Source organism: Elgaria multicarinata, chromosome 3 (assembly GCF_023053635.1).
Source record: "Elgaria multicarinata webbii isolate HBS135686 ecotype San Diego chromosome 3, rElgMul1.1.pri, whole genome shotgun sequence".
Classification (NCBI taxonomy): Eukaryota; Metazoa; Chordata; class Lepidosauria; order Squamata; family Anguidae; genus Elgaria; species Elgaria multicarinata.
In genome coordinates this window covers 1072046-1096283 of record NC_086173.1, presented here as the reverse complement: position 1 = coordinate 1096283, position 24238 = coordinate 1072046, and the positions used below count along the sequence as shown (strand labels likewise).

General features: G+C 44.9%; 1 protein-coding gene across 1 annotated transcript; it reads left to right on the top strand.

Annotated features, from left to right (window-relative positions):
* Positions 1 to 9638: 9638 nt before the first annotated feature.
* On the top strand, positions 9639 to 22161 carry GABARAPL1 (GABA type A receptor associated protein like 1). Its single transcript, XM_063118999.1, has 4 exons — positions 9639 to 9834; positions 14839 to 14917; positions 15661 to 15779; positions 20017 to 22161. The coding sequence occupies exons 1-4, from the start codon at positions 9745 to 9747 to the stop codon at positions 20080 to 20082; spliced, it is 354 nt and encodes a 117-aa protein (XP_062975069.1). The 5' UTR covers positions 9639 to 9744; the 3' UTR covers positions 20083 to 22161.
* The last annotated feature ends 2077 nt before the right edge of the window (positions 22162 to 24238 follow it).

The following is a 24238-nucleotide window of genomic DNA, read 5'->3' as shown; positions in this document are numbered from 1 at the left end:
CAATATTTTTTACTGTCATTGGAGAGTTGCATGCTAATGGGTTCACCTTCACAGAAGAAAAACAAAGACTTGGGCCAATAACTGTGTGACAGATGTTAGTGGCTTTTCTAATCAGGCCCAGAATAATGTTTCCTGTTCTTACGACTGAAATTCTTCATTGATAGCCTGGGATTTTTCTAGCCTGGTTTGTAATAGATGTGCTACTTGAAGTGAGGTTGAGTAGATTGGCTGCAAGTGGTGCCAAAATCCAACACAATGAATTTGGGTTGAAATTACAAATGTGGTTAGGACAGAGTAATTTCCACACCTGACCTAGAACCGACCCAATTCTTGCAAATTCTGGGTCCTGACTGGGAACAGAATGTGAGGCAAGGATTAGTGCAATCTAGGGATGTCTCAAGATCGCTGGATGCCCTTGACTGCTTGACGCACAGGAAGTCTCTGCAATTTTGCAGTGAGGCCTACTGCGAATTGAGGGTATGCTAAGTTTCATTGCTCATCCCAGAAGGCTATTCTAGGCTTTATTTTGGCAGGTCAGAATTAGCTTATTATACCGGGACCATCTCTCAGACTTTTCCTGTTACACCTGTAAAAAAGGAATATTAATGACCGTGTGTGTGCGTGTGCGCGCACGCATGCGCATAAAGGCAGCTGTGGAAGGCAGCTTGCTCTTGTTGCAACCCATTCATTGCAGTTGGCTTGCTCTGGAGAACATCTCAGTCAATTGTGCCCAAAGGGAGAAGGAAGAAGTGGCTTATATGTGCTTCAGTTGCAGTTTTTAGGATTATATTATTATTATTATTATTATTATTATTATTATTATTATTATTATTATTATTGGTCAATCATAGAGAGCTTTTCTACATGAGGCTGTTAATCTGCTGTATCTACTTTCGGTTTTGTCACAGAACTGAAATCCAAGCATGACACGAGGAGAATTTCCTTTCCTGTTTTTTTGCTATATAACCTTTAAGTGGCACTGTGGGATAGTGCAAATACCAAAGAGGACGTTGTGCTTTATCTCACTTTCACAATAAAATGGCACATTTTCTCTGTCCTGAAGTAACTTCTCTGAGACTACTGGTTAAACACAGAAGCAAAACTGGAGGGTCACAACATTGTCTAAAATAACTGTGTACATCCATGAGTAGAGTACATGATAAATGCCTCTTCTACAAAACTCCAGAGACTCCCTGACTCTTCCAATAGTTAAGGTTCAAGTGGGGGCTTGATTCCCCCAGCTGTCAACTACTGCTAGAGTTTTTCCTTTTTGCTGCACTGGAATACAGACAGCTACTTTTGTAGGAATTCTGCAAAAACTGCCGAACTCTGCTGCCCCTCTCAAACACCACAGAAGTTTAGTTACAGTGTCCTCGGTACAAGGATCATAATACCATAACAATAGAACATCATGAAACGGTCCAGACAATCTCCCTGCTTTGAAGTGAAGTGTTTATATCTGCAGTCATATGAGCTTAATTGTGTGAAGCAAAAAAATCAGATATGGGAAGGTACAGAAATGAACAATGGTATTGTCTTATTGATTTTGTTTTATCATTGGAATAAATTCAACGAGAACTAATAAAGACAATTTTAATATGAAATCCCATTTTGTTTGCCTTTCATTTTTCTGAACTGTGTGAACACTTCAAACAAATGCTGTTTTCTTAAATATCTAATATTGCTTTCCTGCATGGTGAGAATTTATAGCATGGTAGTTCAAGAAAGATATAAATGCACTTAATAACCAAAGAGGTCTTCTGTGTCTTACCCGGAGCTGCTCCTGTTCTGCATTATGTAAATCAATATTCTGGACAGGAAATATACAGAACCCTGCTCATTAGTCTTATCGCAGCTCATTAGCATCCCCTGAAATTCCTCAGATGATTCATGGGCTGCCCTCCTGACACCCTGAGCCTAGCCAGAGAAGAAGCTGGGGAGGGTGAGGTACAGCTGTCTCAGCAAGCGAGTGAGCACAAAGCACTCGGAGAGTTGTAGCTTTTGGTGGGTAGTGATGGGGGAGGTTTATGGAATGGGAAAACATGCTTCAACCCCCCCCCCAAAAAAAAATCCCATTTGCGTTGGTGGTGGTGGTGAGTAATCCTCTGTCAAGGCGTGCACAAAGAACTCTGGTAACTTCCTATCTCTCCTCTCTCATCTCACACTATTGCCCCGCTCGTGCTCTTCGCTCCTCTGATGCCATGTTTCTCGCCTGCCCAAGGGCCTCTACTTCCCTTGCTCGGCTTCGTCCATTCTCTTCGGCTGCCCCTTACGCCTGGAACGCTCTTCCAGAACATTTGAGAACTACAAGTTCAACCGCAGCTTTTAAAGCTCAACTAAAAACTTTTCTTTTTCCTAAAGCTTTTAAAACTTGATGTTGTGCGGACTTTATACTGTTACTTTCTACTGTTAGTTTTACCCTACCCTGTGCCTGCTTACCCTACCCTGTACCTGTTTGCATTCTCTTCCCCTCCTTATTGTTTTACTTTGATTTTATTAGATTGTAAGCCTATGCGGCAGGGTCCTGCTATTTACTGCTTTACTCTGTACAGCACCATGTACACTGATGGTGCTATATAAATAAATAAATAAATAAATAAATAATAATAATAATAATAATAACTGTGGTTTTGGAGATTTAGCCTTTCAACTTAAAGAAATGGTAAACATGCTCTCTCTCTCTGGCCTTAGCTAGACCGGGCGAAATCCCGGGGACCCACAAGGGATCCCGGGATTAGGGAGGAATCTTGCCCTCCCCTTTGGGGCCACTTTTTCCACGGTCCTGGGCTGAGCCTGAGACCGCGGAACGTGTGGCCCGTTGCTGTGGCTTGACCCGGCTCCGCGTGATTCCTCGTGCGTATCTGGGAGCCGCACATGGGGTGCAGTGCTCCTCAGGAGCGGTGCACCCATCAGGGGTAGGGTGGGGGGAGCAGGGAAACTAATTAAAATTTTAAAAAAGCACCTACCTTTGCGCATGAGCGTTTGTGCGCTCCTCTGTCTTTAATTTTTTAAAAAAATGGCGGATGCAACGCCTCTCCTCCTGAGGTCGTCACGCCTCATGTGTAAATGGAGGAGGGATCTCGCGATAATTACATCACAGGATCTTCCCTGCTCCGTCGTGGACTATGAGGTAGGTCTAGCTAAGGCCTTTCCCTTTTAATCCCCCCACCTTTGCCAGTTTATTTGCAGTAGAGTTATTTTAAAATTGTACAGTACTTCCAGTTGAAATGGAAACAGGCAAACATATTTTTGTCCAATCACTCTCACGCTACTAGACTCCATGGCAACATGGGATTTACATTAGTAATAGATAAATACATTTACTCAAGTACTGACTCCCCGCCCCCATAAACTAGCTTATAACACACACACACAAACTATAGCCACAAATCAAAATAATCTAGTTTTTGCTCCATTATTTCATCATGGACTTTTCATTCCATGTTGAGTTTAATATGGCATTTTCTTCTCAACAATGTACGTGGAGCATTTTATCCTCTTTGACCTTGAGTTCTTAAACTACTGCTATTCATTATTGAATGATTTGAAGTTGACAGCTGAAGCATTGGTGGAGATGGGGAGAAGTACATGTGGATGAATCATTTGTTAAGCTATGAGTTAAGCTTTGGATACTTCCTCTTTATGGTGTATGATTCTTTGGGTCACATGGCTCTTTTTCCATGCCTGAGGAGATGGATAAAAGCTGAATGTTGAATTGCAAATCACGAAGCCTGCGGGTTTTATGCCTATTTGAGGGAGTCTATGCCACTGAATTACTTTTGAGTAGAAAGCTACTCAAGTTAAATCTACTCTTAGCTTTAGTCCTTGATTCACCTTTACTCACACATGTTGTGTGCAATTAGTGGATCAGGAGCCAGGACACGGATCCACCTGTGTTAACAAATGCATTCATCAAGTTCAGTGCAATCCAGATGAGGAACACAGTGCGAATACACTTCTACCTTAGTTCATGGCTCTCTCTTGTTGGGTTGTGGCAACTTTAAATAAATAAATATGGTGCAGCTATTAAGATCTATATTTGCTTATGCTAGCACTAAATGCCTCATAGATCAGCATGTTAATGGATTAACATCTGTACAAATGTTGATCAAAACTAGATATTGTCCCTAATGCTGTTGCACTATTTTTTAATGTTATTACTCTGCTTGATCTACCTGTTTTTGCACATCATTAGGCACACTGCTCCATATGTTCTGGGAAACGAATACATTATCTTGGCTTTTGTAGATCTGTGTTTTTCAACCTGCATGACCCAAAGTGTAGAAAATACTGTTTGAATCAGATCTGGGTATGCCGTATGTCTGAGCACTTCTTGGAAAGTTTGTACTTATTGAATTCCCGAAGAGGCATTGGGACCTCTGGATTTGCAAATGATGGAAACTACATAAAAATCCAAGAATAGACACAGATCTTTCCAGCTTCAGTCAACCATTCCTCTCACCCCCCCCACCAACTCCTTCCATTGTGTTCTAGAGCAGCTCAGATATGAAATGTTGCATTTGCAGTGAAGTAAAGTGGACACTAGGTGTCAGGCACATTTCACTTCTCTTGAAGACATTTGTCTGGTTCTTGGTTCTTTTCTTTACTCTATAAAGTGCTGGTGCCAAAACCGGTCCAGAGCAGGGATGGCCAAATTCCTCAGCAGGATGTGTGCACATGTGCGTGCGTGCAGTCAAGAGGCTTGTGGGGTGGAAGATCCGTTTCAATGACATCAGATGCACCCAGCTTGGTGGGAGAGTCTGGAGCCTACACACTAAAGACTCTGGCAGACCTCTTCTTTATTAATTCTTTCTCTTCAGGTGTGCGTTATATTTCCATCTGGAAAAAGGAGATCAAACCAAGAGACACCTGTGGTGATCTCCCTTTGTTAGTCGTGTATATTATATTATTAGCAGCTTGTCACATGGCCTCTCTCTCTCACACACTGATCTTGAGTCCTGTGCAGCAGAATTACTCTTGCTGTGGTAACCAGAAAGGAATCCATACATACTTTGAAGGGAAAAGACCCTATCAATGGGAACTACACGAATGACAAGGAGCTCCATGCGAGGACCGTTTTCTTGCACGCTCGTGACTGGGCACTCCTCACGGATTTCTCAGAGATCCCTCCCATGACATCGTCTGCCTCTCACACGCCTTCTGCCCCTTCTGGCTTTCCTTGTGCTGCAAGAAAAACCAGAAAAAGTCCGGTTGCTGCTCTCTCCTGCTGTGTGTGGGAGAAGCGGCGTGATCACAATGCTGGACTGAATGGGCCTCCTGCTCCTTGTTTACTTGTTTACTTCCTGTTTTCAAACATATCTCCTTCCAATACACATTTTATTTCTGAAGGATATTGTGGTTAAGGTTTAACTTTAAAAAATCGCTAAAAATCAGGGCATGATCCGATTTCCTTCAGTCGGCATGCATAAGTTCCTATGTGGAAGCTATCATGGTGCCCAGTTACATGTGTGTATCTTGAAAAATGACAGAGATGAATGCAGTTTTGTAAATGGGGGGAATGGTTGAGGGTTAAATCATTTAAAATTCGCTAGAAATCAGGAGATGAACCCATTTCCTTCAAAGTGGCCCGGTGCACTTCAACTTTTTTATTAATGATTTGGACAAGGAGGTGCAGGGAACGCTTATCAAATTTGCAGATGACACAAAATTGGGTGGGATAGCTAATACCTTGGAAGACAGAAACAAACTTCAAAGTGATCTTGATAGGCTGGAGTGCTGGGCTGAAAACAACAGAATGAAATTTAATAGGGATAAATGTCAAGTTCTACATCTAGGAAAAAGAAACCAAATGCACAGTTACAAGATGGGGGATACTTGGCTCAGCAATACTACAAACGAGAAGGGTCTTGGAATTGTTGTAGATCACAAGCTGAATATGAGCAAACAGTGTGATGTAGCTGCAAAAAAAGCAAATGCTATTTTGAGCTGCATTAAAAGAAGTATAGCTTCCAAATCACGTGAGGCACTGGCTCCTCTCTATTCGGACCTGGTTAGGCCTCATCTAGAGCATTGCGTCCAGTTCTGGGCTCCACAATTCAAGAAGGATGCAGACAAGCTGGAGCATGTTCAGAGGGCAACGAGGATGATCAAGGATCTGGAAACAAAGACCTATGAGGACAGACTGAAAGAACGGGGCATGTTTAGCCTGGAGAAGAGAAGACTGAGGGGAGACATGATAGCACTCTTCAAATACCTGAAAGGTTGTCACATAGAGGAGGGCCAGGATCTCTTCTCGATCATCCCAGGGTGCAGGACACAGAATCAATTACAGGAAGCCAGATTCCAGCTGGACATCAGGAAAAACTTCCTGACTGTAAGAGCAGTATGACAATGGAATGAGTTACCTAGGGAGGTCGTGGGTTCTCCCACCTTAGAGGTATTCAAGAGGCAGCTGGGCAGTCATCTGTCAGGTGTGCTTTAAGGTAGATTAAGGTAAAGTAGGTTGGACTTGATGGCCTTATAGGCCCCTTCCACCTCTACTATTCTATGATTCTGGTGCTGGCAGTGCCCTTTCCCTGTTGAAGTGCTCCACCTTTATGGATGCCAGGGAGTGCCCTCCTCTTCAACACCTAGCATAAAAATCGCCCCTGGAGGCCATTTGAGTTTTGCAGCCCTGTAAATGGCTGAGGGGGAATGTAGGTCAACCAGGGGCTTTGGCGTCATGGGAGGAACCTGAGCAAACTCCGTGCATGCCCAGTAACGAGCGTGGATGAGTCTTTAATTCCAACAGCGTCCACGTCTCCTTCCCTGCCTACTGCTCGCAGTTCTGCCAGTTTCATGGATCATCAGATGCTGTTGTTTACACCAGGGCTCGGCCTTGGGCAGGTGATCACAAGACCTTGCTATGCTAAGAATTAGCCAGGCCGCTCATATCGAGGACGGAGAGAGGGGAGGAGGAGGCGACCACGAAGTGTTTCGAAAGAGGCACGTTCAGGATGCAGCACTGCTTGGGGAAGCGCTTCCCCGAGTCACGCTGCTGCTGTGTGCCTCCCCCTCCCCTGTCTTGCAGAGCGGTTCCGGTCTTCTTTCTCCTGAGTCACACAGCAGGATGGTGTCTGCCGCATAGAGGTCACTGCCTTGCGTTGATTTACCACCGGCCACATCTGCATGAATAGAGGGGATTGTGGCTGAACAGGAGAGAGGCAGCCAGACCAGCAGGAAACAAACAAATCCACCCGTCTTCTCTGTGCAGGATGATGGTGCTGCAGGAACATCAGAAGTTCCAAGTCTCACAAATCCAGGATGCTTGCAAAGGCGTGTATGTGTGTGTGTGAGAGAGGTGATGATGACCCATTTGAAATGTCTGGTTTCTCCTGATGCTAGAACAATAAAAGAGTCTTGCAGTACCTTGAAGGTATATTATAGTTTATCAAAATGTATTATAATAAATCATAATTATGTCATAAGAAAGACACAATTCTCATAGCATACACTGTTGTGGACTAGAGTCTATTGATGTATGAATTATCCTCAATTGGCAGCAATACTCAAAAGTTTTGTGCCAGGGTGTGTGTAGTGGGATTATAAGCAGTGAGGTCAGAGGAAAACCAAATAATAATAATAATAATAATAATAATAATTCTTACCTGCCTCTCCATTTTGATTGAGGCGGGGAACAACAGTAAATATAAAATACATAAAACTGAATTAAGAACATAATACACATTGTTAAAACATTCTAAAATCCCCCTGGATAGGCCTGCCGGAAGAGATCAGTCTTGATGGCTTTCTTGAATGCTACTAGACTGTCAAGTCGACGAGTCTCCTCTGCACATGTACAGGCTTTGACAATTACATTAAAGTTTAAGTTTGTATATAAAACTAGCTGATACACCCAGCGTTGCTTGGACACCCTAAGATATATGTGTGTAAGGTAATTATCTTATTAAAGTAGTAGGCCAGTGCTAGGTCGGTGAGCTAACTTTTAAACAAATTAAATTTGTTCCCCCCCCCCTTTCACACACTCTGGACACAGGCCCCAGCTCCCCACGGCCTGCTTGACCGTCTTCTGCTCGGGTGCTGGGAAGCCCCCAAGGGTGCCCAGGTCGAAGGCCTGCACCTGCCTTGTCCCGCGCTTCTCGCCCACCAAGTGCTCCAGCAGGAGGTTAGACTGAAGTGCTGGGGCCGGCCTGGGCACTTGCACTTGCCCTGCTCTGTCAGGCCTATTTGGGCCTGAGGAAAAGTCACTGCTATGATTTTTCTCCCCCCCCCCCCCCCCCAGATAGTGAAAACTGCATATCCTGGCATGCTTTTTGCCATGGTGCCTGGCTTGCCTAATGGGAGTCCTGCTGCTGAGGCTCATGGGAAGTGTCGTCTGGCTGAGCCGGTCCATGCTGCACCGTGCAAGTGGTGCCCATAGCTAGGCCATGAGGGAGCCGGCCAGCTGGCTGACTGGCTGAGTGATGGTTAGTTTGGTCGTTGGTGTCAGTGACAGGCCTGGAGCTGCGCCCTTCATCCCCCTGTGTTTCTCTGGAAAAAGAGAACCCACTGCAGGCATCAGTATGTGTACGCATGCTCCAATCGATGGGAGAGATTGGGGCCACCAACCCCTGCCTCCATTTCATTCAAATGGGCTGCAGGGGAGAAATGGACATGGGGACACGTCCTCCGCGCTTGCTTACTCACCTGCCTCTGTAAGAAACAAGCAAAAAACTATTGCTTGCTCATCTGTTTCTGGCAGCTGCTATTGCTTCCGGGTGGAAGTCCGAACGTGGAGCCGCCCCCCACCCCAGCGTCCCTGGCTTTGCTTTGGCTGGACGGGTGTGGCGAGCCATCTCGCCCGCCGAAGCGAAGCCAGGGACGCTGGGGTGTGGGTGTGAGGCTCCACATTTGGACTTCCGTAACTTGAATGGGGTGCATGGGGTCGTTGAGTGAATGCATGTGTTCATGCATGTGTGTGTTTGGAGTGAGTGATGCTGAGTGTGTGTGTGCACGTGTGTGAGTTGGGGGGGGATGATTTGGAGGTGATATTCCTATTAAATAATGCATTTTAGACCCATAGACGTTCCTTTCCAATTTGTTTGCTATAATCGGCATGACGTATTTCTTGCACTTTAAAATAAATTTAGCAGTTTCAAGTTTTGTGCTTCTTATTTTTTCCAGGAAACATCTGTTCTTAAAAATCAAAGTCGGCATTTTCTTTTGGGAGGTGGGGTGAAAGTAGCTCACCTTTTCTTGCCTAGGGTGCAAAATAGCCTGGCACCGGCCCTGCCCCCAGGTGTTGTAACCTTCCTTCATAGGGGGAGGATGACGCTCCAGTCTCTCCTTGTTCATTGTAGTTGGCCTTTTCTGCAATATCATACACAGAAGCCCAAGGCACCACGCGCTCGTGCTCCACTCGTGGCGCGTGTCCCTCTCAGGCGGCGCTTGCATTGGGCGGCCGCCCTCCCTCCGTCCCCCCGTCCCCTTCCCTTCCTCCCCTTCCCTCCCGCTCCGGCGCTGCAAGGGTGCAGTCTCGGGCGCGGGCGGCAGAGCTCCTCCCCTCGCTTCCTCCCCGCTTCCTCCCCCCGTGACGTCACAATGCCCGGCTTGGACCGCGGGTGTTTGTTGTGTATCCTTTGATCAGCTGGGCGGGGGCGGGGCGAGAGAGCGGCAGCAGAGCAGAGCAGCAGCAGTAGAGCAGCCGCAGAGCAGCCGCTTCGCTCCGGACGACGTCGCCGCTGGGGCCGCGGAGAGCCTTCGGAGGCGTTTTGGGAGAGGAGACGCGACGCATCCAGCCGAGCCATGAAGTTCCAGTACAAGGAGGACCACCCGTTCGAGTACCGGAAAAAAGAAGGGGAGAAAATCCGGAAGAAATACCCGGACCGGGTGCCTGTGAGTGGCGACTTTGGGTGGCCCTTGTGGCTTTTACGCCTGTCGTTTGGACGGGGGGTGTGGGGAAGGGGGGTGCCCCCCTGAACGCCTCCCGGGGCGTGGGGGTGGGGGTGGGGTCCCCCTGGGCGCTTCTTGCCTTCCATGTGAACTGCTGCTGCTGCTGTTTGTGTCCGAACAAAAGCCCCCTCGCCCTTGGAGGTGTGCATGTGCGGCTTCAGATCTGGAGGAGGGGAAGGAGCTCGACACCCACCCCCACCCCCGCCAAACAAACATGGAGGCGGAAGGACGAGGGCTGCGTTAATGACATCACCTTCAGAGCAAGCTTTAAACCCCCACCCCCACCCCTAGGATCAGGACACGGAACAATGGACTCAAGTTAAAGGATGCCAGATTCCAGCTGGACATCAGGAAAAACTTCCTGACTGTTAGAGCAGTGCGACAATGGAATCAGTGACCTGGGGAGGTTGTGGGCTCTCCCACACTAGAGGCCTTCAAGACAACCATCTGTCGGGGATGCTTTAGGGTGGATTCCTGCATTGAGCAGGGGGTTGGACTCGATGGCCTTGTAGGCCCCTCCCAACTCTGCTATTCTATGATTCTAGGAGTCGCCTTTCCCCCTTCCGACCTGGCCTCTGCCAGCGGGGTCTCCCTCCCCACTGTGTGTGTGTGTGTGTGTGTGAGAGAGAGAGAGAGAGAGAGAGAGAGAGACTCAGCAGGCAGCCTCCTTGATGGCCCACTCTTGAGGCTGGGGAGGGACCACAGGAAAGCCAAGTCATGGGGCCTCGCTCGCCTCCTGACGGGCCACCTTTAGGCCTTCTTTGGCGAAGAGGGATGGTGACCTTCCCCCACCTTAGTATGGTAAAGAACTGTGCCTTATGTTCAAGTGATGCCTTCCAATGAAACATGTACACAGCACAACCCTATCCATGATTACTTGGAAGTAAACCCCTCTGAGTTCAATAGGGCTTCCTTCCAAGTGAAGAGTATGCATAGATTATTTACTTATTTATTTAGCGCCATCAATGTTCATGGTGCTGTACAGAATAAAACAAGACAAGACAGCCTGCCATATGGCTTTACATTCTAAAAACACAGTAACAGACAGGACAGGAAGGGGGGAAAGCCAGCCTGGGGGGCGGGGTGGGTGGGACCTATGGCGCTGCACTTAGAGAAAGCATAAAAGATAGCCAAGGTGGGGGAATAGAAATACATTCTCCCCTTCCTACCTGCATACTCTTACTAGGTCACAATTTTGCACCCTATATATTTTTAGCACATTTACTATGTTTTAAGTTATTTGTACAAATCTTTTAACCAAACTTGAATGGTAACGTCTTACCATGCTGTGGCGTGTTGTTTCTCCAGTTAGTTCCTTATTCATCCTCACAGGATCCCTATACAGCAGCCTTCCTCAACCTAGGGCGCTCCAGATGTGTTGGACTGCACCTCCCAGAATGCCCCAGCCAGCATTCTGGGAGCTGTAGTCCAACACATCTGGAGCGCTCCAGGTTGAGGAAGGCTGCTATACAGCAAATTATGGCATTGTGTTATTCCTAAAGCAAATAATCTGTTACAGAAAACATCAGCACTTCTGTATGTTGTGATTTACTGGTGTGTGTTTTTTATAAAAAATAATAATAAATGGTGGCCTGGCAGGAAATGGCAGAAATATGTGTGTCATGCCATGAATGTTTACAACGTTGAATATGATATATTTATAAATGGCAGAAATGTGGATGGCACTTGGACATTTACTTAAGGCAATTAGTTGGCTTTGAGATTTACTGGTTCATGTCAGATTTTTTAGACATTTCCTTCTGGGCCTCCTAATATTAAATGATGCTTGTATGTGCCAATGTCCACCAAATTTCTGATGCTCTTAGCGACACCTTAGCTACGGTTGGATATTGGGGCAGGGGGATCCCATATTTAAACCAGACACAACACAGAGGCAGGGAATGTGGAAGGTGTGGTGCGCCATTAACAGGTGACAATTGCAGTATATGTCAGGCCCAAGATTCAGGCTCCATGGAGGCATTTTTATACTGTATGCTTTTATCTGTACGCTGCCCTGAGATCTTTTTGATATAGGGTGGGATAAAAATGTTTTAAATAAATAAATAAATTTTTGAAATGACAAATCTGTGCAGGTGATGCCAAGATTAGAAGAGCAGCCAGTGCTGCGGAATACAGTTCTGAGGCATTAGAAGAGCCATGTAGGTGGAACGGAGGGCTTGAATGATAGATTTATCAAAGTGGGGATACCGTAGTGGAGTAATAGCCAGCCAGGGGCTCTGTGCTGTGGCGTTGTGAGTGCCATTTGTTTGAGGATGGAGCTGCGCTTCGAGAAAGCGTCAAAGATAGCCAAAGACATTTTGCCCAGGATTGGGTGGCTCTGAGCTTGCTGCTTCATGCATAGCGTGCTAGAAGGGAAGTGGGACGGCTGCCTCTGAAATTCACCCCACAGAAAAGTGCCATCGCTGAGTGGCAGAGCACATGCGTCACATGCAGAAAGTTCCAGGTTCCATCCCTGAACCTGGCATGTCCAGGCGCCCAGGATAACTGTTGCCAGTCAGAGTCGGTGGTACTGTGATAGTAGTAGGACCAGTGGTCTTCTGACTGTGTGTGTCAGCTTCAGAGGTCACAGGACCACAGTGTGTTGGGGAGGTAAACATTAACAACTGGTGTGATTTGACCAGAGGATTCCTGCATTTCCTGTCTTCTCCCTGGCAGCTGAATCCCTGCTGATTTTAGTTCCACCAGCTGACACTGCAGTGCACCCAGCATGCAACCTTTCAGCTTTCTCACAGAAGGGAAGTCTGGCTGGCACAGGTCCACGGTTACAGCAGATGCTACGCAGTGACAGCCATATCTGGAGAGAAGCTGTACATAATCCTTTGTTTTTCTGTTCTACAAAACGAGTGGGACCTGCAAAGAAATGGACCTGGCAGTGTGGAGTGCTCCTGTTCAGGATTGCAGCCAAATCAGTCAGCCATGTTTTTTTACAGGACACAGTGTTTCATTTCCCGGCTTCTGTCCTGGCCTTCGAGCACAACCCAGCCCCCGCCTGTCAGCAACGGCCAGTGCCCACTGAGCAAGCTGGGATCTCACAGAGCTGTTTGGCGGGGTGTGTGTGTGTGTGTGTCTTTTTCCAAGGCTGTTTTTCCCCCTGTAGTTTTTTGTGCTTCTGCAAATCTTGGGGTTCCCCTAAGGCTGCTGATACCTCCCACTGGTGTGAGGACAGCGACATTTTGGCTAAATAAGAGTCTGCATTAGAAAAATTGAGTTCACATTTGGATTATATGATGATTACTTTCCACAGCTGTGTTTATAAAACCAAACATCTTGGGTTTCAAGTCGGGGATAAAAGAATGCAAGGAGGCAAAAGAGAAATGAGATTAGGGATGCCCAGCTTAAATAACTCCATGACCCTTTAATGTTTTTACTAATTCATAAGGGCTGCATCACTGAAACTGTGACAAAGAATGTTTAACGTTTTAATTCAGTGTTTAATTCTTAACTAATACTCTGTTAATCCCCTTTTTCACATTGCATCCCATAGCATGTATAATCTAGTACTGGCTCCGGAGTCTTGGGGGCTCTCATGGAAGGCGTTCTCTGTGGGGCCACTTAACTTCAGAAGAAATGGAGGCCTATTATTATTATTATTATTATTATTATTATTATTATTATTATTATTTGTATCCCGCCTTTTGCCCAATGCTGGGCCTCAAGGCGGCCTTACAAAGTTTAAAATATACATGGGGCGGAGGGAAACAAAACCATAAACAATTAAAAAATACACAACAAAATTATAGGACATTAACATAGATGGAGGGCCAGATTATTCTCCAAAGGCCTGCTGGAACAAAAAAGTTTTAGCCTGCTTCCGAAAGCCCGTCAAGGAGGGAGCCAGCCTAGCTTCCCCGGGAAGAGAGTTCTAGAGCACTGGAGCAGCCACCGAGAAGGCCCTCTCCCATGTTCCCACCAAGCGTGCCTATGAAGAAGGTGGGACTGAAAGAAGGGCTTCTCCAGAAGATCTCAAAGCAAGGGGCAGGCTCATAAGGGAGAATACATTCTTTCAAATAACCTGGACCCGAACCATATAGGGCTTTATAGGTCATAACCAGCACTTTGAATTGTGCCCGGAAACAGACTGGAAGCCAGTGGAGCTGTTTTAATTCTCCTACAATGTGAGAAGTCTCTCATTCTGCCTCTGACCTGCTTTAGGGTTCCAAGCCATGTGGAAATGGTGGAAGCAGTGAGCCCTTTGCCATAGTTGGGGGCCCGACAAATGCCACTTCTTACGATCCACTGAAACAAGCTCCCCTTGGGTCTCTCCTGAACCAGCATCACATGTGGATGAAAAGGTTTTGCATCCTTGCTGTAGATAATGGTGATTGATTTCACAATCTGCAGAACAGTCAACTCTGATCATTCCTTATTTAGAAGGACTGGCACCAGTGGAAAGTTAACAAAGTATTCTTTTCACATCTACTTGGATGAAAGGGAGGGGAAAAGCCAGAGTTAGGGTTTACAGTAGACCTTATTAGCCTAACCGTGGATAACTCTTTTTACTTTCTGCTTTTTCAACGTAGTCATGAAATCAGAGTAACCTCCTCAGAAGAGCCTTACTGGATTATGCCTATCTAGTCCAGCATTCTGTTCCCACAGTGTCCAACCAGATGCCTGAGGGAAGCCCATAATCAGGACATGAGCGCAACAGCACCCTCACAGCCATGTCCCCCAGCAAGTGATATTGAGAGGCTTACTGCTTTGACCCTGGAGGGCAGGACACGGCCATCGCGACACCCTCCTCGTCCTCTCATTGGAGGTCCTTCCATAGCTATGCTTCACATTCCTTACCATTTGTCATACCCATTTTCCTCCTTAGGCTCAACCAGGAGAATTTGCTGGGGAGGAACAGGTAGAATGGTGCCCCTTCACAAGGTGTTTGTGAAAAGGGTTGTGAAGAGGTGTTTCTCACCTTATCTTTTTGTTCAGGTTATTGTGGAGAAGGCGCCCAAAGCCAGAGTACCTGATCTGGACAAGAGGAAGTACCTTGTCCCATCTGATCTCACAGGTACATGAGTCCTGTTTCTTACTTTCTAACTGTATTGCTATTCAAGGAATGTTTTCAACAAGCGCTGTCTAGAGGCAGAAACAGGGAATGCCTCTCTCCCCTATTTGCAGCACTGAATGATGGGAATGCATCAACCCTGAAATTTAATGCTGTGGATGAACAAGCCAGGAGTAGGCAACCTTCCCCCCACCCTGATGTTTTGGACTACAGATCCCACCATCACTGACCATTGGTTGTGCTGCTTGAGCCTGATGGGAATTGTAGTCCAGGACATCTGGTATAATAACAAGAATTGAGTATCACAAATAAAACAGAATAGCAGCAGTACAGAATAATGAAGAACCAGATTTAAAACTCAATGCACTAATATTTTTAAAAACCCAGGATAATGAATGAATTTTATTTACGGTCACAAGACCAGCAAAAGGATAATAAAAACATCTTTGCCTGGTATTGAAAAGACATATACGTCGGTGCCAGATAATCGTCCCTGGGAAGAATGTCCCACAATTAAAGTGCCGAAGCTGAGAAGTTGGCTTCTCGGGTTGACACCCACCGTACTTCAGAAGGCAGGGCAATCCGAGAACAGCCCCTGATAAAGATCTCCATGCATGGGCGGACGTGCGTAGGAAAAGGTGACCTCTTAGCTCTGCAGGTCAAGTTGTATCGGACTTTGAAGCTTGAAGTTTTGCCAATTTGGTTTTGTTTTTCCTTCTGCTTCTTCCCCACCCTGGCAATTCTAGTTGGCCAGTTCTACTTCTTGATCCGAAAGCGAATCCACTTAAGGCCAGAGGACGCCCTTTTCTTCTTCGTCAACAATACCATTCCTCCCACCAGTGCTACTATGGGCCAGTTGTATGAGGTAAGTAGAGGCTGCCACTCCTTCCAAATAGTGGAATGGCTAGAACCATACCAGTAGTATAGCTCTGCATTTTGCACATGCCTTCCTGGTGTGAAACTAAATCATTCTGGTTCACTTGTGCACACAGTTTGAAGGACGCTGCCAGCTGCAACGTGGTGCATTACACCTTCAAGCATGGTTTGCAAGGTTTCTTTGGAACATCCTGTGGGATCTCCAAGGCGCTCTAGACGTTAGTCGGAAGATTCATACACTTACTCTTAAGTGTTGCATGTGACTCATAGACACATGATGTGAGGCCTGCACAGGACTGGCAACGCCCTCAGGCAGCTGCCAGTGTACCCCCACCCCTCCCTGGCACCAGCCCTTTCCTGTGTTAATGCCTGGGTGCTGCAGAGGGGTCTTTCCTCTTTGGTGCCCAGCAGAGGAATCCAGAGCTGCCAGCCCACTCCCATCTTTATGTCGGAAGGAACATCCTCCTCCTCGGCACTTAGCTTGAAAGGGGCCCTCAGATCCATTTGAGTGCTGCAGCCCTAACTTAATCAAAACACCTGCACAGTTGTCCAGGGATTGATTTCCCCCCTCCCCCCTTTGGCATTTCAGAATGTTCCATTCCTTTTCATCAGTTTTGTGTTGTAGATAATGGAACTTCTGCATTGGTTCTCCGAAGACCACCAGGGTTTCCTAGTGCTACAAATCATAGACTAGTAGAGCTGGAAGGGGCCTACAAGGCCATCGAGTCCAGCCCCCTGCTCAATGCAGGAATCCACCTTAAGGCATCCCTGACAGATAGCTGTCCAGCTGCCTCTTGAAGGCCTCTAGTGTGGGTTTCAGAAAACTAGTTACTCATTAATGATCCATCTTTCCTGCCTAAAGAAAGACAAATACAGGATTGGAAGTCAGGACTGGGACACTAAGCTGTCCAAAGTAGCGGGTTATACTGAATCTCACAACTCATCACTTGCTAAAACGAAATAGAGGCAATTCTGACTGAGGCAACACTTACGATGGCTTTGAGTCTGAAAATTGGACATTATCCAATTTATCTTCTTTTACTCAATAGCGGAGAATATCTGACGACAGGTTCTGGCCAGCTTTGCTCCCTCCAGCTCTTATACAATGACAGGAAGAGAGGTTGTTCTCATACCTAAAGTTTCCCATCATAATACTAGAACCCAAGGTCACCTAGTTGATTGACAGTAGAGTCATGGCAGACAAAACAGAGTATTTCTGTTTCACAATGTGTGATTTATCTTATGAAATCCTCTACCACAAGGTGTAGTGATGGCTGCTAGTCTAGGTGTCTTTAGAAAAAGGATTAGGCAGATTAAAGAGGATCCGTCTCTCAATGCAATGAGTTGTATTGGGTGAATTGATCCTCCATGTTCACACAGAATAACTCAGGTGCTGAGAACCAACCACAGGAGTCAGCCTTTCATCTGTTTTGGCTCCCAGCTGAGATTTTCAGAGGCATCTGGCTGGCCATTCTCTTTGTAAGATGGCCTATGTGGTGGTGATTTAGTTAATAAAAACATTTAGCATTTATATTCGAATATTTAGCATTTATATTCTAAACATTAGTATTCTAATGTTTCACACTTAATTATCTCAGTAATCAAGCCTGTATGATAGACCAGAATTATTAGCCCCATTTTGTAGTTGGGGCACTAAGAGGTGGACTAGGGCAAGATTTGAGTTGGGGTCTTCCTGGTTCAAAATTTAGTCTCTTAGTCACTATGCTGTCTCCCAAGATTTAAGTCTGGATTAAACAGCAGGCGGACGTGCGCTGATAGCCAGAAGCTGGCTTTACAAAATTAAAAGGTGGCTTTACAAAATTAAAACATATACAAGATGCCTTGAGGCCCAATATTGGGAAAAAGGTGGGATATAAATACATCATCATCATCATTATTATTTCAACTCATTCTAGTCCTCAGTGGCTCTGAGTGTAGGCTGTTAATGAATCTGCTGGGTGTCTTTGTGGGATGTGTGGAAAAAGGCCCCTGGAGTTGCTAACTGGTAAGAGGATGGAGAGTCCTATGAAATGTATTTTTAAGGAGTTAATGCAGCAAGTTCTACATTCCTCTGTATGAAATTCTATTCCCAAAGTGATTCCATGAGCTCTGAGGAAGATGAGTTTCAGAAACCTAGTTACTCATTAATGATCCATCTTTCCTGCCTAAAGAAGGACATGTTTTATTATTAATCACATAAGAAGGTGTCATCCTGCAGGACAAGATATTAAGGTCAATTCCTGGAGATGATTAGGATAAACTTCTGAATTAAGTCCTCAACTTGTCAAAACTCCACTGCAGCCAATAGTTTGTCTCACTCAAAGCCTTCCTCAAAACAGTTAATAATGTCTGATATCTGCAGCAATGCTGACCTCCTCCAAAAGTAATGTCTGTAGGTTCCACTGAAGATCAAATGTAGTAAAAATATAGAGGAGGAGGAGGAGGAACTTTGTCAATGGCAGAGTATTCAAGGAGAAGCTTTTTCCAGATAATAGTCTTTCGTTTCCATTAGGGTTTTTCAGATAAACGATTTAAAAAATAACTAGAGACTGTAACATTGTGGTACCAATTTGGTGGGGCTGGAATATTTTGAAATGAAAACCAGGTTACTATTGTCCAATTTATGGAGCAGGGATGTTCTAGAATAGGAGAGAGGAATTCAGCTCATGTTACTACGCAAACACAATAAGCCATGGAGGGAATGTTAATTGGCATGTTTTGGTTAAGCAGAACTCACATCCTGTATATATGGAATCATAGGGAGAGAGAAAGGAATGGAAGAACATCAACTCTACCTCCTGTCCCCATATTACGCATCAGCTTCTGACAAACTCACCCACGTAATACCTATCCTATTGTGTCATGGCAGAGGGCCAATGAGAAAAGAAGTTTATAAGCTTCCCTGAGGGAAATAATTTGCAGCACCTTGATGACTCATAAAGCATGAAGAGCATCTCTTCCACGTGCAGTACATTTATATGTCATGTGACCATCAGGAAGAAGAAATGGTCTACTCATTGGTCTTAGCAGGCCACACCAGATAAATGCTGTCCTAAGAACATAAGAATTGACAAGTAACTTAGGGAGGTTGGTGATCTATGATCATTTCCATCCTGTGCTAGTCCTCAGAGTTTGATACAGATACAAGAAAAATGTTAATACTCTTGGCTAGGTTAGGGATATCAGTGACAATCAGCAGGCTTCCTAGTGTTCATCCATTTCTTTCTGCTAGCCACTATCTCCTGTCCTGCCCAGACTGTCCCCTTTGACATTACTGTTTACATCTCTTCCCCCTCCCCTGCCCGATGCATACAGTATATAGATGGTCCACTTCAGGTTGACACCTCATGATCTGATGAAGTGGACAGTGTCCACGAAAGCATATGCCAGAATAAAGAAATGTGTTAGTTTTTAAGGTGCCACAGGATTCTTGGTTGTTTTTGCTTCCAGGTCTAGTCTCTAGATTTAAGCTTTTTTTCAAGTACAAGGTGTCAATCCTGCACAAACCATCTCTTTGGTGGGTAAGTGTTTAGAGATCCTTTTCTCCAGCTGTATACACCCCATTGCTATGCTTAACAATTTCATCATAATATTAATATTTCATGAAGTTTACTTTAGCAGGAGCACTCTCAGTTTGGCCTTCCCTGAGTCTTGAGCCAACCAAAGATTGATCTTACTGAACAAAATGTTGACAAGAACCAGTGGTTTTATAGCTTAGAATTTTGCCTCACGTTTCAAACAGGCCACTGTAAGCTGAAGGCTAGAAGCAATTGGCACCATTCAGCCAACGGTAAGCACATTACTGCTGGAGCTAAGCAGACTAACTTAGGGTGCGACCCTATGCATGTTTAGGCAAAAAAGGTTCTACAACTCCCAGCATTCCCCAGCCAGGCAGGTTCTAGGACTTTTTTTCTGTCTAAACATGCATAGGATTGCACCCTTAGTCTCCTATCCAGGCAGCTGACCATCTGGAAATCATCTGCAAGAGCGGGACATGAATATAACAAATAAATCCTTAAGAACAGGATAGACTGGAAGTTTAAAGAAATAAATAGTATTTTTATAGGTTATCCCACCTTTCTGTTTCCAGTTAAAGTGGAACTAATTGGAATTTTGAACCTGAGAACCAGTTGAGTCTAGGCTGGCACGATTGAAACAATTTTATATATAGATGGTGATGACCTCTTGCTCTTTCTTCTCTCTCCCCCCCCCCAATTTTTCCCCAGGATAATCATGAGGAAGATTATTTTCTCTATGTGGCTTACAGCGATGAAAGTGTGTATGGAAAGTGAACTCCTGAGTTGCTGGCCTCACAGGTGTGATGGACTGAAAGGACTGTTGGGAGAGGAATTTTGTGTCAGACAGAAGCAAGAAGAGGGAGAAAGAACGGGACAACAAACTACATATTTCATGCCCTCATTTCTTGCACCTTTATTATTCATTACTGCTATTGTTTTATTTAACCATGAGGGGAAGGATGGTTGGTGCTTTTTGCCAAGTTCCCTCGCCTTCTGTTTGGCTAACTGGCACTCCCATGAGTGCCCAGTGAAGGGAGAGGAAGAAGCTGTGATGATATTTTCTCTGCTCTTCCCTGCTAGGGAATTAATGGCAAGACCTCCAGCCCCAATTGGGCCTCCAATCAATAACTAATTTTTAACTTACCTAGCTTTTAAGGCAGTAGACCTCCCTCCCCCAGCACCCCATGCACGAAGAAGGCATAATATAAATTCCTGTTTTCAGAAACCATTTCTGCCCCTTCTCACCTTGGCCCCAGGGCCATGTGTGTGACACTCCTCCATCTGTAGCATCTTTTATCCAGTTAATATACTCCAGTAGCAACCTGATAGTCACTTGTCAACAGAACCATGTGGATGCTACTCAGTGTGAGGGAAACTGCACAGTAGCTTCCCAAGTGGTTCAGCCAATTCTTGCAATGACCACACGGCCCTTTTCGAGGTATGACCTGTGAATTGGCCATCCAGCATAACGATACGTTCTCACCAACTGCATGCGTGTTTTCTGATGTTATGTGTCCTTGCTTTAGCCCTCAAAGGCGGTTCCCCTCTAGGTCACCATCACTCTACTGAAATCTGTGCTATGTTTCCTTTTTTGCTATCAGTACAACATGGGATGGGTTGGGGGGAACTTGGAGTTAACTTTCAATCTTGCGGCCCCTTGTGTAAAATGATATTTTTATGGAGTCTGTAGTCTTGAAAGGTGGTGAAGAAATGCATTAAATAAACATATTGTTATGCTGCAAAGCCAAAGCATATTTTTTAATGCCGCAGATAATGGAATTCCGTTTTGACATTAGTTCTAAATCAAGGAGTTCTGGTGCAATTCAGGACATGTTATGTTGAGGCGTATATTGATTTAATTATTGTAATAGATTTCCTAGTTTTGTAGCAACTTTGGGGCTAAATCTAAGAAGGGTGGGAAGTACATAATATGAACTCATTAGAAAAGGTAGGCGCTGGGGGGCGGGGGAGGCAAACGTTTGCCTCGGGGATCTTGAACTCTTGAGTAATGGCTATGGTTTAGGTGTGTCTATGGAGTTATGGAAATGGACAACATGTTAGTCTCTGCTTCTCTGTTTGAATTCCTCTGTGTATAGCTTGGAAACGTCATTCCTCTAATAAGAGCTTGAGATAGCAAGGGGTGCAATGCTTCATGATGTGATATCAGAAGAGCCCAGGATAGAAAGGGAAGTTTTAAAAATGAAGGTGAGGGAGAATTGCAGAGCTGAGGGGGTCTTCTTGATGCCAATAAGCAGAGGTGTGCCAGTAGTGAATGACTGGGATAAGCAACAATAATAACCAGGCAATGAAAGACGAGAAAGGAAGGCTGGGCTATTTTTCTGTCTAGGTCCAGGCTAGATATACCTTGTTTGGCGCAGGGTACTAAATTCCTTCCACTGCAAATTCCAGTTTACGCTGCTTCGGTTTGCTCAGCCTTCTCTATCTTTGAGGCTGTCATTAAAAGTCATGTTTCAAATTCTTTCCACTCAGGCAAGTCCAGTACCTCCCATGTGAGCTTCAGTGCTCACCTGTATATTCTTTCACTCGCCCAAGCACAGGGGGAGATGCGATGAGGAAAGAGAACTGGAGTTACCCTCATGCTGCTGCTGGTCTTCAAGCAATGTTAATGGGATTTCAACATACCTGTTTGTGCATTTGAATGATTATGTTTAAAAGTTTTACTTTAACTGGAATGTGGCAATTACTTCTCATTTTTGTTCTGTTCCTGTTTGTAGAAGGCAGTGTTGATTATTCTTTGTGTCATTAATTACATCCAGCTTCAGATTCTTGTAAGATAAAAAAAAACTTCATGTTACATAAGCTCAATCAATAAACACACACTTGAAAATCCGAGACACAGCATGGAATGGTATTTTGATAATGCGTTGGACTTGGACTGGTACTTCTTATTTAAATGTTAATTTTGCCAAAGAGCTTTGAATAATTCTAATTGGCTGCTGTATTTGGAGTACTGAGGGATACATGTGAAGAGTGCTGTATTTCTGTTTATTACATTTGTATCCTATCCTTTCAGGGGGGTGTATGTGGGATTTTTTTCATTTTTATCATCACAGGAGGCAGGTTAGGCTAAGAGTGGAAGTGACTGACCCAAGGTCATGCAAAGTGAGCTTTATGTCCAAGCAATGATTTGATCAGCGGTCTCCTGTATACCACAATGACTTACTGGAAAATGGAAAAGCCACCCCAATAGCATTGATTTTGGGCAATTTTTACAAAAGTAACAGAATTCTAATACAGAAACACATACAAAATTTCCATTAAGATATCTGTCATACCCCACAGAGAGAACTTGCTCACTTGCAAAAAATAGTCTTAAAAACTAATTTAAAAGCAAAAACATAACAAACCTCTTTTTGGACAATATTCCATAGTATAGGGCCCCCAACCTACCAGTTGTGCTTGCTAGCGAAGGGACACAGTCACTCTCAAATAACACAAATCTAGAGGGTTTCATAGGGAGGTGATGTTCATAGAGAACCTAGCCGGGCTGACCTCTCACCTTCCTTTAGCTCCACCCGTTTTAGTCTGCAGCGTACTCTAGGATCAGCTAGCCTTGCAGTCCCCCCCCCCCCCCGGAAGAATACTGATTTCCCACAGACTGTGTGCTGTTAAAGTTTTCAGAGATAAGGTCTGGCGAAGGTTCATTCCCAGCTGGCGAAGAGCCCATGAGAGTCATGTCCCCCACTCCTCGTATAGGCTGGTGTGCTTCTGGCACCGTCTCTTCTGCTTCAGAATCTGATTCTGATTGATTGCCTAAAACTCCTTCACCCAGCCTAAGGGGAACAATATATTAAAAACTAATTATTAATATCAGCACAAATTGCATGAAATAGCTACACAGATAAACTATTATTTTGGAACTTTCCTGACCTAGAATATCCAGACTAACTAGTTAGCAAACTCATCTAGATCAATGAACTTACTATACAAAAAATATTTTTGAGACATTTTTCTAGCCTTGCCTAAATTCCAATTATATTGTGGCAGTAAAATGTCCCACAACAAAAGCAGAAGTGTGGTTTCAGAGGAATAGAACAGTTTTTTCTTCAACTCACATGGGACATGTGCTATTTTAATATGTTAACATTGATTGGGATAATAAAAGGCATCCTTCTACCAAAGATTCAACTGGGTTTGGGGCGGGTGTGTGTGTGTGTGTATTTTTTTTTATCCAGGCAACTTTTGGGTACAGTAAGAAAATTGTATATATTACATAGCTGAAATGTGAGGACGTATTATTAATTTTTACTACTGTGCAAGTAATAAAAGGTTGGTCTGCTTCTGGGTAAATTCAGCAGCCAAAAGTGCACCCCACCAAAGGTCTGGATGAGGGTTTTATTGAATCCAGCCCATTCAATAAAACATCAATTTAACCATCAGATTTTTATACGGTCATGAGCTGTGGAATCCATTTTTGGGATTCTGTATTGAGGGTGCAGCTGTCCTCCCGCTCCAGTTGGCTTTATATCCGACAGGATACCAAGAAAAGTAGCTGCAGCCCAGCAGGAGAAAACAGCTGCTTTTGAAGTATTTTCTATAGCCAAAATCTGAGCTTGATTGTTGGATCCTGCCAGGAAGAGAGATCGCCACTGCAAGCAGTAGATTTCAACCTTCACAGGTAGGTTTCCTTTTAAGTCCTCTATACTCCCTCAGTCTCGATTACCATGGTAACCAAGCAACACACGTTGACTGTATGACTGCACTTTTCTTCAGGCAAAATGCAGACACGTCTGTAGAACATGAAGTGGGGGAGTGGGTTGGTGGGGTGGGGAAACGAGACAAGGCAGAGAGGTTGCACCAGAAGATGCCTTCAGTATGGCCTGCTCTGGGAAGGGTGTGGGGCAGATCCATTTCCTAGCCTTGTTCCCTCCCTTTCAGTCTCTTGCCTTGGCAGGAGCAAGAATGGCTT